Source organism: Oncorhynchus mykiss, chromosome 27 (genome assembly GCF_057628025.1).
Source record: "Oncorhynchus mykiss isolate SJ-2025 chromosome 27, ASM5762802v1, whole genome shotgun sequence".
NCBI classification, from domain to species: domain Eukaryota; kingdom Metazoa; phylum Chordata; class Actinopteri; order Salmoniformes; family Salmonidae; genus Oncorhynchus; species Oncorhynchus mykiss.
Genome location: NC_143048.1, coordinates 6275001 through 6292984, shown reverse-complemented (window position 1 = coordinate 6292984; position 17984 = coordinate 6275001). Strand labels below are relative to the sequence as shown.

Sequence of the window (17984 nt, the reverse complement as noted above, 5' to 3'; positions counted from 1 at the left end):
TATAATTTAAATTAAAAAGTATATGCAAATTCCAAAACAAAATGTATTTACTCTCATTGGGCAACTCAACCGGCTGGGTGAGATGTTTGCGATGCATTATTTATCAAAGTTTATGTCATGCAAACAAAAATTATCCATAAATAGCCTATATTGAGGCTATATACACATATTTTGCAGAACAATACTTTTTATGATATTTATTTCTTGATGTGCCAGTTAAAGGGTTAAGTTGGTAAAATGTTATTCTGTGTGTGTTTGTGTACTGGGCGATGGAGGGAGGGAGGTAGGTAGGGATGGCAAGCTGTGATGGTACGTTTGTTTCTTCTCAAATAGGAGAGAGAGCCCCCTCAGCCTGTCAGGAAGCCCTTTGAGGTGCCAGTCATCTGCACTGATCTGTAGTCAAGGTGGGCGAAGGCAGCTACGATCACAACAGGTCATTTTTTTGGGGGTAACACTTTACTTGAAGCCTGCAGGTATAATGGATTATAACTTGTTATGTACAAATACGCACCTATGACTCATTATACAGTTTATAACATGTAATGGCTCTTTCTTTTACAATTTAGACATTGCGGGAAAGCGGGAATTGAACCCTGGTCTCCCGGATCTTGTGCCAAAAGTCAGGACCGTTACCATTCGACCATGGGCTCTGCACTGTACAACAGGTACATAAATAAAGACTGTACTCGTGACTGTCTCCGGGCATGTATGGCACTCTGACTAGATAGGAAGGTCTTTGTTGGACATGGGCTTTACAGAGTGCAATAATAATCATCATTCCATCAAATGGAGAACCGGGGGAGAGGAAGAGAGGAGACGGGAGGCACCGGTTGTGACAACTGCCTCATTGCCCATGCTGATTTTACAAGCCAATCCAAAACAATCGGAAATGAAGCGTTATACAAACCCCTCTCCCCATAGGCTCTGCTTTGTGTTAAGTGGCGGGATATAAGAACTTTAGCACCGAGTTTCTAAACCCAGAGGCGCAACATCACGAGACTTCCCGGGAACGCTTGCCAAGCAGACCAGGCTGGGGTTTGAGAAGTCAATGAGAGAGAAGTGGAAACTTCTTCCTTAGCACAAACTGGATTCGAGCCATTGTCTTAAGTGGTTGAACTTGTTATTACTCCGACCTCGTGAAAGTGACAAGCAGGTTTTCATTTTTTGTCAAAAACAACTTTTTTTATCAAAAGGCTGCCTTCGATTTGACTGTCTGCACATGCGCAGGTCGGAACGAGACGACCGCTAGACCCGATGACGTGTTCCTGTGCATGAGTTCAGCTAGCCAACGTCGCCATGGCATTGCCTAGGGGATTTCTATTGGAGAAGCTATTTCTATCTTCATACTGTACGGTCTATACCTTTAGTGAGTTCAAGGATTTCATCAGCATATCATATCCCTCTTCCCGCCCTTTATTGTCATTCCCCACGTATTCAACCTAGGAGGGAGGCGGGACTGCACTACAGAAACACACAGAGTGAAGGAGAGCAGCACGTCTTTTTTCAAACGCCGGCCACCTTAAGAGATGCGTCCCTATTCGTGGCCCGCCACTCGCATCCCTGCTATTATGGTCTCCGTGAACACGGAGGCGGAGGAGTTCTGTTTACGTGGTTAAAGGTCAGGGGGGGGCTGCTGATTTGCGCTGTACCAGATTCCCTCAGTGCTCTCTCCCGCAGGAGAGGGTAGTGGGGAAGGTGGAGGTTGGGGCGAGGTTGGAGGAGGGCAGGAACACTCAATCAGGATCCCAGTGCAACACTCCTACAAGGCAGCTCGTGAATGTGACACCGTTCCCCTCTCTACCAACCCCTAATGAACTTGTGGGTCTAATTAGGTTTTTAATATCCATATGCAGCCTCAATAGTCTCTCTTTCTCTTCTCCATTCTCTCTCTGTCTGTCTTTACTACTACTACTACTAGGTGGGAGGGATTGGTGGAAAGATGTCCTCAGAACATAGAAGTGGGGGATGATGAGAAAGGGGGTTTGATGAAACAAGTGGACAGATCGGGGGAGTGGTAAAGCCTCGGAGTATACTCCGAGATGGAGAGAGGAAGGACGTAAGTTAATCAAAAGAGTGACTGTCGCGCTCTCCCAAAACACTTTATAAAACAAACCAGTTAATCAAGATGATCAAAAGGAGATTAAGAGCACACACACACACACACACACACAGACACACACACACACACACACACACACACACACACACACACACACAGACACACACACAGACACACAGACACACACACACACAAAGACACACGCTATTGGGGTGCACCATGGACAGAAATAAATTAAACTGTAGTAGGCAGGGCCAGACTAACGCATTCGGGGCCCCAGTGCATCTACTTCCAGGGGCACATACCCTGTACGCCTGTTCGGTAATTCGGCCCTGGTAGCAAGCCTATTCTACGACCATGCAGCAGGTCATTAAAAATCAACAGGCTTCTCTATTTTACTCCATTTTCCATTGTTATTGATCAGGCTGAGAATTTCAATCATAGTCTGAAATAAGCAGCAGGGTCCCTTGTAGAAATCACTGCGTCAGAGATCAATAGCTAGTGGATTAAACCTAAACAATTGCAGTCACAGAAATTCTAATATTGAATGGTGGAGCTGGAGCCTTGTAGCTCTGTGTGAGACCTAAGAGATTGCCAAGGGGCGCTGGGAGGGGGGGAGTCCTGGGTAGAGAGATGAAGAGAGAAGAAGAAGGAGACACCAGGGACAGGTACTGTGTAAAGACTCCAGACAGACAGATAGACAGAGAGACAGAGAGAGATCAGTGCAGCAGACCCTCACACTTTGTAGTTAGTCTCTTCCGCCCGTCACTCCTGATCTTAAGCAGTGGAGGCTCCACATCTCTCTCTGCCAGTTACCTTACGCATGGTCTTCATCCCTCTATCCTTCCCCCTCTCTGTCTGTCTGCACCTGCATTGTTAGGGCAGTAGGAGTGTGTGTGTGTGTGTGTGTGTGTGTCAATCTTGCACTGCAGTTTGTGTGGGCTTCCCCTCTCCTCCTCCACGCCGCGTCAGCTCGCAGGAACACGCCGACGGAGCATGTTCCAACACGTCAGCAGTAGCAGCAGCCCGCCGCAGAGGTGATACGGCAGCCCACTTACTGTGCACCTGCTGCTATCGATTCATTTGACCAACTGTTGGCCCAATGGAGCCTCTCTCCTGGCAGCTACACCTATTAGCACCTTGGAAAAGGGGAGGGACGCAGATGGGGGGACAGGGGCGGCTGTGAGTAAATGCCCTACTGGGACGCCATATTAATGTTTTTACACACCACCGCTCGGTCCGAAGCGGCTCCATCCGGCCGGTGGCCAGAGGAGATACCAGCGTGTCACCTTGGATATTGGGGGAAGGGCTTTGATTAATGGTTGGCTGGTGTTAAAACATAGAAACAGACGTATTGGATTTCCACAACTGTTGCCTGGGTCTTGTTCTATACGCAGGGCTCAGGGCTGTTATTGGTGCGAATTAGATCCCATTCAAAATCAGAGGAGAAGTGAGATTGGGAATGAAAGGTCGATTCACACCATCTGTTCCTCTGGCGGAGGTAGAGAGAGGAGAGGGATGTAGTGAGAGGAGGAGAGGGGCTGAACCCGTCTCCCAGACCGAGGCTGAGGATTGGCCGCTAGGTCATTAGCCATGGTCCACTGACTCCCGTGGTGCCTGGGGTGTGGGGTCGGCGCAAGCTGTTTGTAGGGGTCAGGGGTCAGCCAGGTTGTTTGTAGGGGTGGGAGAGGTCAGAGTTAGTCTTACCAAGTGCACACGGTACATGATGCTGATTCCCAGGGTCATAAAAGGCTTGGAGAAATCGATGACCTTCTCCCTCTCCGCGGTGATGGTGAGCCCCGCTACGGCTAGGTCCGCTTTCTGGAAGACACGCACGCACCCACACACAGACACACACACAGACACACACACAGACACACACACACACACACACACACACACACACCGCACCAACCATTCAGATATGCACAGATAGGTAAAGCTACAGTAGCAAAAGTTGGGTTGTGGTGGTGGAAATGCATGGAAACTAAGTAGTAAGTAGGCGACTAGTGTAATTCCACACCTACTGTGCTGCCATTGTTGTCCGTGATGCATAGTCTGCCAGCAGTATGTAGCATAATCCACCACTGGCTTTGTGTCCAAGACCTGACTCACGCAGGACACCAGGGAGAACTGAGTGCAGAACAAAGGGGAGGGCCTGCGTCCCAAATGACACCCTGTTTACTGTGTAGTGCACTGCTTCTGAGCAGGACACATAGGGCTTTGGTAACAATGTGTGCTATTTGAGACACACAGAGTGCAATGTTTTTGCGAGCAGGCGAAGGGCAGATTGTTGTGACAAATCACTTGACACAGCAGCCAGTCAGCCAGCCAGGCCGAGTCAGCCAGCCAGCCAGCCAGCCGGTCAGTCAGTGCTACTGGGCATGGTAGGGCTGTGGCGGTGGCTGCTCAATCCCACTAATCATCCGACGCTACAAAGTGCATCTGCAAGGGATTTTCATCTCTCCTGGGACCCAGTGCAACCCTATGCTGCTCTTTGTCTTTTGCAGTTGGAAAATAAGAGGATTGTCAGAGCTCAACTCTAAATGAGAGGAGAGCCTGCCTGCCTACAGTGCTGGATCTGGCCATCAGCATTCATGACCCTATTTTTTTTTACCCATCAGCCCCTTTTCTGATTGTCGGACCAAGTGAGTGTGGCCCCTGTTAACTTGGCTAGAAAGCTCTGTCCAAAAGAATCTGTGGAAATATTTTGCTCTCACTCATCATCAGTTAGGGCCATGCCATTATGGTCACAGTGCACCTTGACACACAAAATAAATGAACTAGCAAACAAATATGGACCAATCAAGAAAATGTACTTTGTTTGAGACACAGTATAGACAGTAGTATAGCTGTAGGGGTCTTGTTATGTTGTAATGTACCTTGTCAAGTGGGTATCATACACCTTTCATTGGTCCTATGAGGGACTCTGCCTATCATCATGCCTTTGCCTTGATCTGAAAGCAGCAGTTGAGAACAGAGAGGGGGCTTCAGCTTCAGTCTGTTTGAGTACACGCCCCTGAAGGAGTTGACCAGTCCTGTCCAGAATAACTTGAACAGCGAAAACAGAGCTCCATGTTCTAACACAGTGGTGAACAAGGTCTGGGAGGCTTTTCAGTGGTTGTTTGACAGTGTTTTCACTGACAACAACACTGAATGCACAAGCAAACCCAGGCATTTAGCCAACCCCCAGCAAGCCCCGATGCAACAACAAAAAGGCAACAAAAAAATCAACAAAAGAAAGAAGTCCCTCCTCCTCTGAAAAAGGAACATGGAACCGTAGCGGCTGCTGAAATATTGATGCACCTATTGAATATTAATATTGATTACTGGACTCTAACAGCTATTCAAAGTATTCTGGGGGGAGAAAGAGAGAGAGATAGAGAAAACAAACTGTATAAAGTCAGCTTTTAAATAATGCATCGTTGTATTCTTTCCCCATGCCACCACACTTGTTTCCACTTTCGCTCAATCATAAGATTGTGCCCCAGAAAAAAAAAGAGAGATAGGAAAAAAAATATAAGCCGTCCCTACAGCTGCTGAATAATGCATTGAGTTAGAGGTTCCCCACTGTACGTGGCATTTCATCTTCCCGCTAGGGCTTTGTCTCCATCTCTATGGCTGCTTAAAGTAAAGCCCCCGTCCCCAGCTAGCAGACTGTAGCCTTGCATAGGAAGCTTGTGGAAAGCCGGGCCATACATTCTCTTCTCTCAGCGTTCGCTCTACTTTTCTGTGTTACCCCTGTCAGCCACCATAGGCTAGCTACAGTACAACCTCTCTTCTCTCCCCCTCTCTTCCTCCCTCTCCTCTTCTCTATTCTTCTCCTCGATTGTCCTTTCCGTTTTGAAGGTCTTCCCCGAGAGTGGAGCTCAGAGGCAGGGACCCAGTGATCCCACACCTTCCCGCTCTGTCTCCCCTCGACCTTCACCCTCTCCGACGTTCCTCGGTACTCCGGCACTCCGTAGCAGTATCGTGTGAGGCGCAATTAGACAGAGTGGAGACCTCCTCAAGGTCACCAAACCAGAAACAACTTGCAGGGGGACAAATTGATAGAATAATAAGAGTAGGCAATCCTTTCTTTATTTCCTTAATGGCTTTGCATCACCAGCTGCTGGTTCGCTGGGCCCTTTTCTGTGCTGTGTGTGTCCGCTCAAGGGTGGCTGGGGCTAATGGAGATTCATTAGGACAAGATGAGCTGTGCCCGAGTGGGAAGGGTGAACGGAACACAGCCACGGCCGAGTCCCAAGTGGCCCCCTATATGACCCGAGCCCTGGTCAAAAGTAGTGCACGACAAAGGGAGTAGGGTGCCATTTGGGGCGGCGCCACTCAAGACTCTGTGTCGTCCGGATCGGGCATCATCTGGACTAATTAACAGCCGTCCTCGTCCTGCTCCTCCGCGACACCCTTGTTCTCCTCCTCCTCCTCCTCCTCCTCCTCCTCCTCCTCCTCCTCCTCCTCCTCCACTACGCTACTCCTACTACTTCTCCTGTTCTCCTCTTTCTCCTCTTTCTCCTCCTCATCACATCTCTGCATGGTTACATCCCCTTACTGTAGAATGCTCTGAATGTGAAAACATCAATCAATAGCTTTGGGCACTACTTTTCTGGATCACTGGGGACATGTTTCACTACGAGACACTCAGCCTATCACGTATCAGATGGAATCATTTGACCCTGGAGTCCACGGAGACACAGTGTGTCTGCACACATAACACCCCCGTACACACTAAAGTTGTACAACTGATGCAACGCATTTGGCATAGCGGTTGTAATACAACGGAGAGCCATCCCGCCAAAAAAAGACGTACACAAGCATTGTGGAGCCAGAGAACACAATGGTTGTGTACACATTTCCGTGACGACAAACTCTCCAGAGGGTATCAGTTGTATCACTATCATTGTGTGAAGGGATTTGTTAGGGGTGATCTGGCTGTAAACAGTCCTGATTAGTATAAAGCACTTTGTGACGCGTTGTTGTTAAAAAGGCGACATGAATAACATTTGATTGAGTTTTGATGAATTGGTCTATAGTCCGAGTGGCATTATGCTGTGAAGTGGTAGAGGGGGGTAATTGGTAGGGATATGGATGGTGATGGTAGGGCCCAGAGTTTTCCTGATCAAGTCATGTGGTCGGGAAAAACTCCTGGCCCTATTAATAAGGTTGACTATAGGAAGCTGCTGCTCTTACCCTGGAGATGAGCTCTCCCACCATGCCCGTCCAGGTACCGTTGGTCCCCGATACCCCGTACACCCCGTCCCCCACCAGATTGATGCAGTACTTGAACTTCAAGATGTCCGCCAGCTCCTTCAGCATGTCCACACAGAATCCCTCATAGCGCTCGTTCCCTTCCATCTCCTGGTGGTTCGGTCGCAGCATCACGTAAGGGTTCTCCTGCAAAGGGACACAGATGTAGCAAAGCACATGTAGAACGCCATGACAATGTGGCGACCTTAACACAATACCTAGCAACCTCGGACATAACGTAATGTTTAAGGTGGACCCGAGTCCCGGTTGGGGCAGCCCCACGAGTTCGCAAAAATTAACATAGCATATAGTATAGCCTAATCTAGTGTAGCATAGCATAACATCATCTCAGTCTTGACAACTTCTCTTTTTTTATTAACCTTTATTTAACTAGGCAAGTCAGTTAAGAACAAATTCTTATTTACAATGACGGCCTAGGAACAGTGAGTTAACTGCCTTGTTCAGGGGCATCAATTCATTTTGCCACCGTACTTGGCAGGGGGGGGGGGGGGGGGAACAAAAGCACTCGGACACCTACCACTGTCCTGTCTGGCACCTCTGCCGACTGTTTTACAACCCTGTTTTTGACTAACTCACTCTTTCTTAAAGTTTGTTCATAATTTATGATCTGCTTTTTCATAAGGTTGAGCAAGCAGCTCAACGATTTCAATTTGGGGGGTTAAGAGAGATTCATCAACCAATCAGGGATCCACATTTTACGCCAGCCACCCTAGTTAAAAGACTAAATGTGCTTACTTTTTTGGGAGAATGGTTTAATAAAGCGTGCATCAAATCTTGACAGCTGCAGCCCACATGGAAAAATACTATAGTGTATACTATGGTAGGAATACTATAGTATTCACTGTAGGATTTTCGCAGACTTTACTGTAGTATTCACTGTAGTGTTTCCACAAAAACACTACAGTGAATAATGTAGTATTTACTGTAGTATACTGTAGTATTTACAGTTTACTATAGTATAAATACTGTAGTAAAAAATAATAGTATATACTATAGTATTTACTGTAGTGTTTTTGCAGACTAGTCTAGGGTAGGATTTACTGTAGTGTTTTTGCATATTGTAGTATTTACTGTCGTGTTTTTGCAGACTGTAGTATTTACTGTCGTGTTTTTGCAGACTGTAGTCTAGGTTAGGATTTACTGTAGTGTTTTTGCAGATTGTAGTATTTACTGTAGTGTTTTTGCAGACTGTAGAATGTACTGTAGTGTTTTTGCAGACTAGTCTAGGGTAGGATTTACTGTAGTGTTTTTGCAGATTGTAGTATTTACTGTCGTGTTTTTGCAGACTGTAGTATTTACTGTAGTGTTTTTGCAGACTAGTCTAGGGTAGGATTTACTGTAGTGTTTTTGCATATTGTAGTATTTACTGTCGTGTTTTTGCAGACTGTAGTATTTACTGTAGTGTTTTTGCAGACTAGTCTAGGGTAGGATTTACTGTAGTGTTTTTGCAGATTGTAGTATTTACTGTCGTGTTTTTGCAGACTAGTCTAGGGTAGGATTTACTGTAGTGTTTTTGCAGACTAGTCTAGGGTAGGATTTACTGTAGTGTTTTTGCAGATTGTAGTATTTACTGTAGTGTTTTTGCAGACTGTAGTATTTACTGTCGTGTTTTTGCAGACTAGTCTAGGGTAGGATTTACTGTAGTGTTTTTGCAGACTAGTCTAGGGTAGGATTTACTGTAGTGTTTTTGCAGACTGTAGTATTTACTGTCGTGTTTTTGCAGACTGTAGTCTAGGTTAGGATTTACTGTAGTGTTTTTGCAGACTGTAGTATTTACTGTCGTGTTTTTGCAGACTGTAGTCTAGGTTAGGATTTACTGTAGTGTTTTTGCAGACTGTAGTATTTACTGTAGTGTTTTTGCAGACTGTAGTATTTACTGTAGTGTTTTTGCAGACTGTAGTCTAGGTTAGGATTTACTGTAGTGTTTTTGCAGACTGTAGTATTTACTGTAGTGTTTTTGCAGATTGTAGTATTTACTGTAGTGTTTTTGCAGACTGTAGTATTTACTGTCGTGTTTTTGCAGATTGTAGTATTTACTGTCGTGTTTTTGCAGACTAGTCTAGGTTAGGATTTACTGTAGTGTTTTTGCAGATTGTAGTATTTACTGTAGTGTTTTTGCAGACTGTAGTATTTACTGTAGTGTTTTTGCAGATTGTAGTATTTACTATCGTGTTTTTGCAGACTAGTCTAGGTTAGGATTTACTGTAGTGTTTTTGCAGACTGTAGTATTTACTGTAGTGTTTTTGCAGACTGTAGTATTTACTGTAGTGTTTTTGCAGATTGTAGTATTTACTGTCGTGTTTTTGCAGACTAGTCTAGGTTAGGATTTACTGTAGTGTTTTTGCAGACTGTAGTATTTACTGTAGTGTTTTTGCAGACTGTAGTATTTACTGTAGTGTTTTTGCAGACTGTAGTATTTACTGTCGTGTTTTTGCAGACTAGTCTAGGTTAGGATTTACTGTAGTGTTTTTGCAGACTGTAGTATTTACTGTAGTGTCTTTGCAGACTGTAGTAAAGTATACTGTATAATTTACTGTAGTTTTTTGTAGACATTACTGTAGTTTTTAGTAAAGTGTTGAGGAAACCTACTGGAGAAATGCTGAAAGAGTACATTTTCTCTAACCTGTAGGTAGGTAGGACTTGGGTCTGAACAGATAGTTCAGAGTGTCTGCTCTTTTCTATAACCTGTAGGGAACACAATATATATGTAGGTGTCTTACAGGTGGCAAAAATTGGATATGGTGGAGGGGAATGGGCAGGATATATGCAAATGAAATACTGTAATATTTACTATAGTAAAAAAAAAAAAGTTGTGTTCTTGCGGACTGCAGTGTTTTTGCTGACATTTTTTGTGGATAATACTGGTATTCTACAGTATCCTACAACATTCTATACTAAGTACTACACATGATTGAGGGATCAATTTATAACATTTTTGACATGCATTTTTCTGGATTTTTCTGTTGTTATTCTAGCTCTCACTGTTCAAATAAACCTACCATTAAAATTATAGACTGATCATTTCTTTGTCAGTGGGCAAACGTACAAAATCAGCAGGGGATCAAATCCTTTTTTCCCTCACTGTATCGTATTCCACAGTTCACTACCGAATTCTATAGTAAACTCTAGTATTTTTTTTATGTGGGAGCCTACTAATGACATTGTTGGAGAGGACTTGTCCCCTTCGCAACATGTCGGTTTTACAGAGTGAAGTCAGCCTTGTAACAGGTAGCCTCTTTAACCTGTCCTCTGTAACAGGGAGCTTTATACTTAAGTCGAGAGAGAGAAAAATCACACTGTCTGACATAGAGAAATATATAGATGGAACATAAGGCAAACAGTGAAATTGCTCTGTCATACTTCTATTGGGGTGGCGTTTGTGTTGACTGGTGACCGGGAGATGGATTCATCTCGCAGTACGAAGTGCGCGTCCCTCCATTATGACACAAAGTGGAAAACAAGAGACCTCAAAGAGGAGGACACATCACACCGCCACCGACCACCCTGTCGCCATGGCAACAACCGTTCTTCTACCTGTGGTACTACCGGACCAGTTTATTTTATACTTGATTAGTCTTCTATGTCCTCCACCCCCACCTCGCACACAGTGCACACACCGCTTTGCGTTGCACCGATAAGAGAATAGCAATAGGGGTAATAGAATGGGGTTTTCCCTAGCCTTCTCCGCATCATATCTGAGGTCACGGAATGTATTTCGGTGGATGTACTCATCAGTATTAGATGGAGGGAGAAACCGGTGAATGCTTTGAATGTATGCATGCAGGAGAGCTCCTGGACTGCATGTTAAAGAAGAAGAGTACACACAGACAGAGAGAACGAAGGGGCCTTTCGGGCCCTGAGTCAGAGCACGGTGACACTCTATAAATGCAAATCCTCTCCGTTCATTAACTTATTAAACAGCCACGCACGTTACCTTTCTGCCCCCGAGTTGACACCTCTGCTGTGGTTATGCGGCGCCAGGCGGGAAAGCACAATATAAATGCAAATGATTTAATCGCTCACAGCAGCCTGGTGGTAGAGGCGCTCAACCACTGCTGCCGGACGGACGCTTTCCCTTTCCCCTCCCAAACTAGGGCTTATTAAGGAGTAGCATTTCACGGGCCAGTTGTACATTACACGGCGGGGGTTTCAAGGGAGAAAGCTTGGAAACGAATAAACAAACCTTCTGGATTCAATTAATAGGTCTCCACACCCCCGGCGACAGAGAGGAGTGGGCAGCTCCGGATGAATTAAATGCGGCCCATAATTTCTCAGCTAGCTCTCACTTGTTGATTGATGAGTGTGAAAGGAAAGGCAAAGTACTTCTATATTGATCTCCCCAATATATCCCACTGTTAGGACACTATACAGAGGTGGGGAAGAACATCCTCAGTTGGTGACCTGGTTAACTACCTCAGCTCATGTATTAATTGGAGATTGGCTGGTTCTGGAGGTCCTGCTGGTCTCCACTGAGTTCGGGAAAAATGCATTTAGTTTTTTTTATGCCCCCAGCTCACGGAATTGCCTGAAGACCACCTTGAAGTTCGACTCGCTGGTCCCCATCGGACAGTTTAGATGGTGTCGAAGGGAGGTGATATGTGAGAGTTGTGTTTGTTTTGATTAATCTTGTTGTGTTTATTGTTTTTGTGATTTTTACATGATGTTGTGTTAAATTCTATTGTGTATGTTCATGTTCACAGGGCTCCCTTGTAAATGAGACCCTGGTCTCAACGGTGACCCGCCCTGTTAAATAAATAAAAACCTGCAGAAAAAATGTAATTAAGAGCTGGCTCTGACCCATCAATCATGGGAGTAAAACCCAGACATTAATCAATAATGTGTGTGTGTGTGTGTGTGGGGGGGGGGGGGGGGGGTCTTTCTCTCTCTCTCTCTCTCTCTACAAGGGAAATAAACAATAAAAAATGAACAGTAAACGTTACACTCACAAGAGTTTGAAAATAATATATACTATTGTCTATGTACAGTGTTGTAACAATAAGCAAATCGTTGAAGTGCGATGGTGTTTGTGCTCCACTAGGCTGCCTTTTTCTTGTGGCTACAGGTTGCAAATCTTGAGGGAAATATGCCTCTAATATGGTCACACATTTGGCAGCAGGTTAGGAAGTGCAATTCAGTTTCTACCTCATTTTGTAGGCAGTGGGCACATAGCTTGTCTTCTCTTGAGAGCCAGGTCTGCCTATGGCGGCCTCTCTCGATAGCAACGCCATGCTCACTGAGTCTGTACATGGTGAAAGCTTTTCTTAACTTTGTGTCAGTCCCAGTTTGCTCTCTCTCACTCTCTCTCTTCAATTCAATTCAATTCAATTCAATTCAATTCAATTCAATTCAATTCAATTCTCTCTCTCTCTCTCTCTCTCTCTCTCTCCGACATACACCAATGTTACCTTTTGTAATATACCACAGACAATTCTATGAAAGCTATGAAGAAATGCAGCATCTCTCAGCATCTCATCTCCATTGCCAGTAGTCTGGTTGTGTCCAGCTGAGTATTGTCAGTGTTCCATGCCCCAAATCGTTCAGTGACCACTCGTGCCCCTGTGGATTGGGGGGCATTGTCATCCTATGGGGACGTAGCCAAAATAATGGCCTGCCCAGCATTTTTATACATGACCCTAAGCATGATGGGATGTTAATTGCTTAATTAACTCAGGAACCACACCTGTGTGGAAGCACCTGCTTTCAATGTATGTTTTATCTCTCATTTACTCAACTGTTTCCATTATTTTGGAAGTTACCTGTGTGCTGATGTTTTATTGCATCTCCGAGGGGGGGGTTTGGTGTTTGCAGGATTAAGGATTCCACAGCTTTAAAGGTTTAAATACTATTTGACCTCAGGTCTGCATCAGGTACAGTGCTTTGGGTCAGTCCTTGACAGGTGGCCATCTTTGCTCACACTGACTGAGCAGAGAGGATGATGGGAATAATCAACCCTGACCCTCCTGAACAACCATACACTAGGATTACACTACACTTCACTGACCATGTGACTGTGGTCTGAAGCCTGAAGGTGACACTCTCCCTCCTAAAGAGGCCTGAGCCAGCCAATCAAAAATGACTTAAAAACAAATCAACTTAGAGCAGAGTCTCTATTATCTTCCCAGAGCAATCAGAAGGTCAGAAATATCACTTCTCCTGGTGGCACAGCGGAAGAGCTATGGCATGTATTTCTTTCACTAACCTCCAAAGGAATGGAAAAACCAAACATCGGTAACAAACAGAGAGATTACATGGTCATGTTTGGCATCTGTGGAGGCTCAAAATCAATTAGACCATTTTTTCCCCCAGAGGGGCGGGGGAGGTTGTTTGCTGTATGTCAGCTCTCAGAGACACAGAGGCCACAGTGACAGTGATGCGGAGCTGTCCTGGAACAATCTGCAGGAGGGGTTAGACCCACAGGTGTAGGATGAATCCTCCTGGTGCCGTTCCGCGCTGCAGCCACCCCCACCGGTAGAGCTAAAGCACGACACAGCAATCACGCCGTGATGAATGAGTTGTGATAGCGACGAAATTGCTCCTGAGGTGGCTTTTGAAATTCGCCTGGACGACTCTATATCTAGCGAAATTAACACGTAGCAGCTCGATCGGACCGCCGCAATTCTCCCCCCAATCTCTCGCTCTCTCTCGCAGCCTCTGTTGTAACAGCTTCTCATTTGTTAAAGAAGCCCCCACGGTCGGTGAAACCAACCGAACCATTCCACCTGAATCCCAATCATTCTCAATGAGACCTTTTTCTCAAGTCGCTGGTTAACACAGACACACTTTATTCCTACTCCATTCTTAACCAGTAAGTGTGACATTGCGAATAACATTGCGGGCACTTGGGCCCTCCTTACAAGATACTTTGGGCTTGTCTTTTGATTCATCAAGTAGTGGTGGGAGGGAGAACAATTTGGATTTCTCTGGCTAACCATAATGCACGCACCCAATCAGCACTGCTGCAAGCGCTAGCAGGGCTAGCCAGTAGTAGCATGGCTGTATTGAACCCCAGTGTAGCTAGAACACTGTTTCAGCCAATCAGAATCTGTTGTATAAATGGCTATATTGAACCCAAGTGTTTTTCAGTCATAAAAACTCCCACAGTCCTCAGTGACCTGCGGAAAAGCAGCGTGGCCTAGCTCAATGAAGAGAGAGGATCTCCCTGCAGGGTGTGCAAATGGGAGGAAAGGAGAAGAGCTTCATTTACTCCCCAGACCAATAGCCTCGTTCCTCCATGCGCTGGAAATTTGCTGCCAAATACGGATGACATCTTTAATTGCTAAGCGTATAGCCTTACAGAGAGTATCTAAACAACTCAGCCCGCTAAGCACACCAGCAATACACCTTCCTGAGTGTATATAGAGGATGAGACTGTATTTACATCAATGAAAGAGTCAGAGTCAGAGGGGCAAATCAACATTTACATTGTAGTCATTCAGCAGATGCTCTTATCCAGAGCGACTTACAGGAGCAATTAGGTTTAAGTGCCTTGCTCAAGGGCACCTCGACAGATTTTTTTTTACCGGCTCGGGGATTCGGTTAGTGGCCCAACGGTCTTAACAGCTAGGCTACCTGCCTTTCGCCCTCAAGGCAGAGACGTCAACTCTATGAATGACAGGACAGTTTTAGGTGCCATGGAGAAATACCTCCCCACTACACCTTATTTTCAACCACTCTCCATATCTACACCAAGTGGGTGATCCAGCACATACAGTACCTGTCATTTGGAGTGTGCCGGTGTGACGGTGTGACAGGGCGGCGTGATTTACTACGGTGAAGTACTACGCCACCATACTTTATTATCTACCACTCTCTCTATTGTGAACGTGGAGTGTACACTTGCATGTCCTGTGTATGTCATTCTGAGTGTGACGGTGTGGTATGGAGGAATACTACCCCACTACCACTCTCTCCATTCTAAACCAAATGGATTGTCCAGAACGTGTGTCACTGGGAGTGTGTTGCCGTGACGGTTCACTCACCAGAATAGTGGTGATGGTGAGGGTGGTGTTGAAGAGAGTGTCTGTCACGTTGATTGATGGAAGCTTCCTCTCCATGGACAGGCCCTGCTCTGAGTGCCACTGGCCAATCTGCCAGGGGGATATAGATACCCACACACACACACACACACACACACACACACACACACACACACACACACACCAATGCACATGCCAACACACACGCAGGTGTACGCACGTACACGCATATATCACACACACAGAGAGAGAGAGAGAGAGAGAAAGCGAGAGAGAGAGAAAAAGAAAACTGTTAGAGAGTTCATCAAAGGGCCAGGCAGCAAGCAGCCTATCAAACTAGCCCAACAGACAATCCTCTCTCTTCTGATCTGCAACCAGTGTCACCGAAGCCAGTCTCCCCCTCTTAAGGTCAGCCTTAAGGTCAGCCTTAAGAGGGGGAGACAGCGAAAGAGAGAGGGAGAGAAAAGGCAGCGCGAGATAAAGGACAAAGACACATGCTGCTCCTTGAAGAAATACATTGGGGCATGTGTTCAATCAGGAGACAACAGAATGTTTTCTTTAGCTCAATTACACCCAATTCTCTGAAGCGAGCCAATGTCCTCATTAGAGCTCGGCTGGCGCCCCTCCACCACTTCTCCTTGCACACCTCCAGCAGGGCCTTGTATGGTCATCCCATCTTGCCTGTACCCACCCCAACACACATGTCACTCAGTGGCGGTGCTACATCATGCCTAATTTTTCATTTGGTATGGTAATTACAAAGCAGCATGGTTCATTGGGCTCTCTGCTTAACGTCTTTTGTTGAGGTGTTGGTTAATTTATCATTCCCTACCAATCGATCCCTGGCCGGTGAGTGGCTGGCTGCAGTAGAGTGGCTGTGTTTATTTGTATGTATGTCTGTGTGTGTGTGTGTGTGTGTGTGTGTGTGTGTGTGTGTGTGTGTGTGTGTGTGTGTGCGTGTGCGTGTGTGTGCGTGTGCGTGTGCGTGCGCGTGCATGTTTGTGTGCATTTGGTGTGAGAAGATGTGCATTCTGAATAGATTTTTTTGACTATGTAGCTATTACTTTTCACTGTCACGCGGTGCAAAGCAGTGAGATACCATTATACCACCTATATTTGACTGACTGACACATAATAGCCTGGGCCTTTAAATGGCAAAACTCCTTGATACTGATTTATAGTATGGATTGTCAGTGACAATAATTGTAGAAAAGCATTGACGCTGACTGCTAAATGGCATATGTGACTTACATAGTACATATTGCGTGCTCAAAATTGCTTCTTGAAGGCTGTGCGATAACAATGCCCTCCATATGCACGAGACCCATCCTTTCTAGTATACTGAACAAAAATATGAACGCAACATGTAAAATCTTGGTCCCATGTTTATATATCCCAGATATTTTCCATATGCACAAAAAGCCTATTTCTTTACATTTTGTGCACACATTTGTTTACATCTCTGTAAGTGAGCATTTCTCCTTTGCCAAGATAATTCCATCCAACTGACAGGTGTGGCATATCAAGAAGCTGATTAAACAGACATGATCGTTACACAGGTGCACCTTGTGCCGGGGACAATAAAAGGCCACTCTAAAATGTGTAGTTATGTCACATGACACAATGTCTCAAGTTTTGAGGGAGCATGCAATTGGCATGCTGACTGCAGGAATGTCCACCAAAGCTGTTGCCAAAGAATTGAATGCTCATTTCTCTACCATAAGCCGGCTCCAAATGTCATTTTAGAGAATTTGGCAGCCAACCAGCTTCACAACAGACCAGCGTGTACGGCGTCTGTGGGCGAGCAGTTTGCTGATGTCAACGTTGTGAACAGGGTGTCCCATGGTGGCGGTGCGGTTATGGTACAAGCAGGAATAAGTTACGGACAACAAACACAATTGCATTTTATCAATGGCAATTTGAACGCACAGAGATAGCATGACGACATCCTGAGGCCCATTGTCGTGCCTTTCATCCGCTGCCACCACCTCATGTTTCAGCATGATAATTCACGGCCCCATGTCTCAAGGATCTGTACACAATTCCTGGAAGCTGAAAACGGCCTGCATGCTCACCAGACATGTCACCCATTGAGCACGTTTGGGATGCTTTGGATCGACGTGTACGACAGTGTGTTACAGTTCCCGCCAATATCCAGCAACTTCTCACAGCCATTGAAGAGGAGTGGGACAACATTCCACAGGCCACAATCAACAGCCTGATCAACTCTATGCAAAGGAGATGTGTCGTGCTGCATGACACAAATGATAGTCACACCAGATACTGACTGGTTTTCTGATCCACACCCCTACCTTTCAAGGTATCTGCGACCAACAGATGCATATCTGTATTCCCAGTCATGTGAAATCTATAGATTAGGGCCTAATTCATTTATTTCAATTGACTGATTTCCTTATATGAACTGTAACTCAGTAAAATCGTCGAAATTGTGGCATGTTGAGCTTATATTTTTGTTCACAATATATTATGAATCATCTGGAAGCAACTGTGAAATACTGATTCATATCATACAAAAACTGTGTAATCAAGCAGATGCATACAATGCATTCACAATATTCTTGCTGGTTTGCTGTTTTCTCAAGACGTTGAGCTTCACTTGACTAAGACACGTTTCCAAGGCTAAATCCAGACAGTCCTTTCTACATGCTTATTAACATAATCAG

The 17984-nt window shown here is 45.4% G+C and overlaps 1 protein-coding gene across 1 annotated transcript in view; it reads right to left on the bottom strand.

Annotated features, from left to right (window-relative positions):
• grik4 (glutamate ionotropic receptor kainate type subunit 4) overlaps positions 1-17984 on the bottom strand; it is a 455986-nt gene that overhangs the window by 11061 nt on the left and 426941 nt on the right. The window contains exons 12-14 of the mRNA XM_036965131.2: positions 15304-15411; positions 7247-7450; positions 3767-3880 (exon numbers count right to left, since the gene is read on the bottom strand). Coding sequence (XP_036821026.2) covers positions 3767-3880; positions 7247-7450; positions 15304-15411 — 426 coding nt within the window. The remainder of the gene's footprint in view (positions 1-3766; positions 3881-7246; positions 7451-15303; positions 15412-17984) is intronic.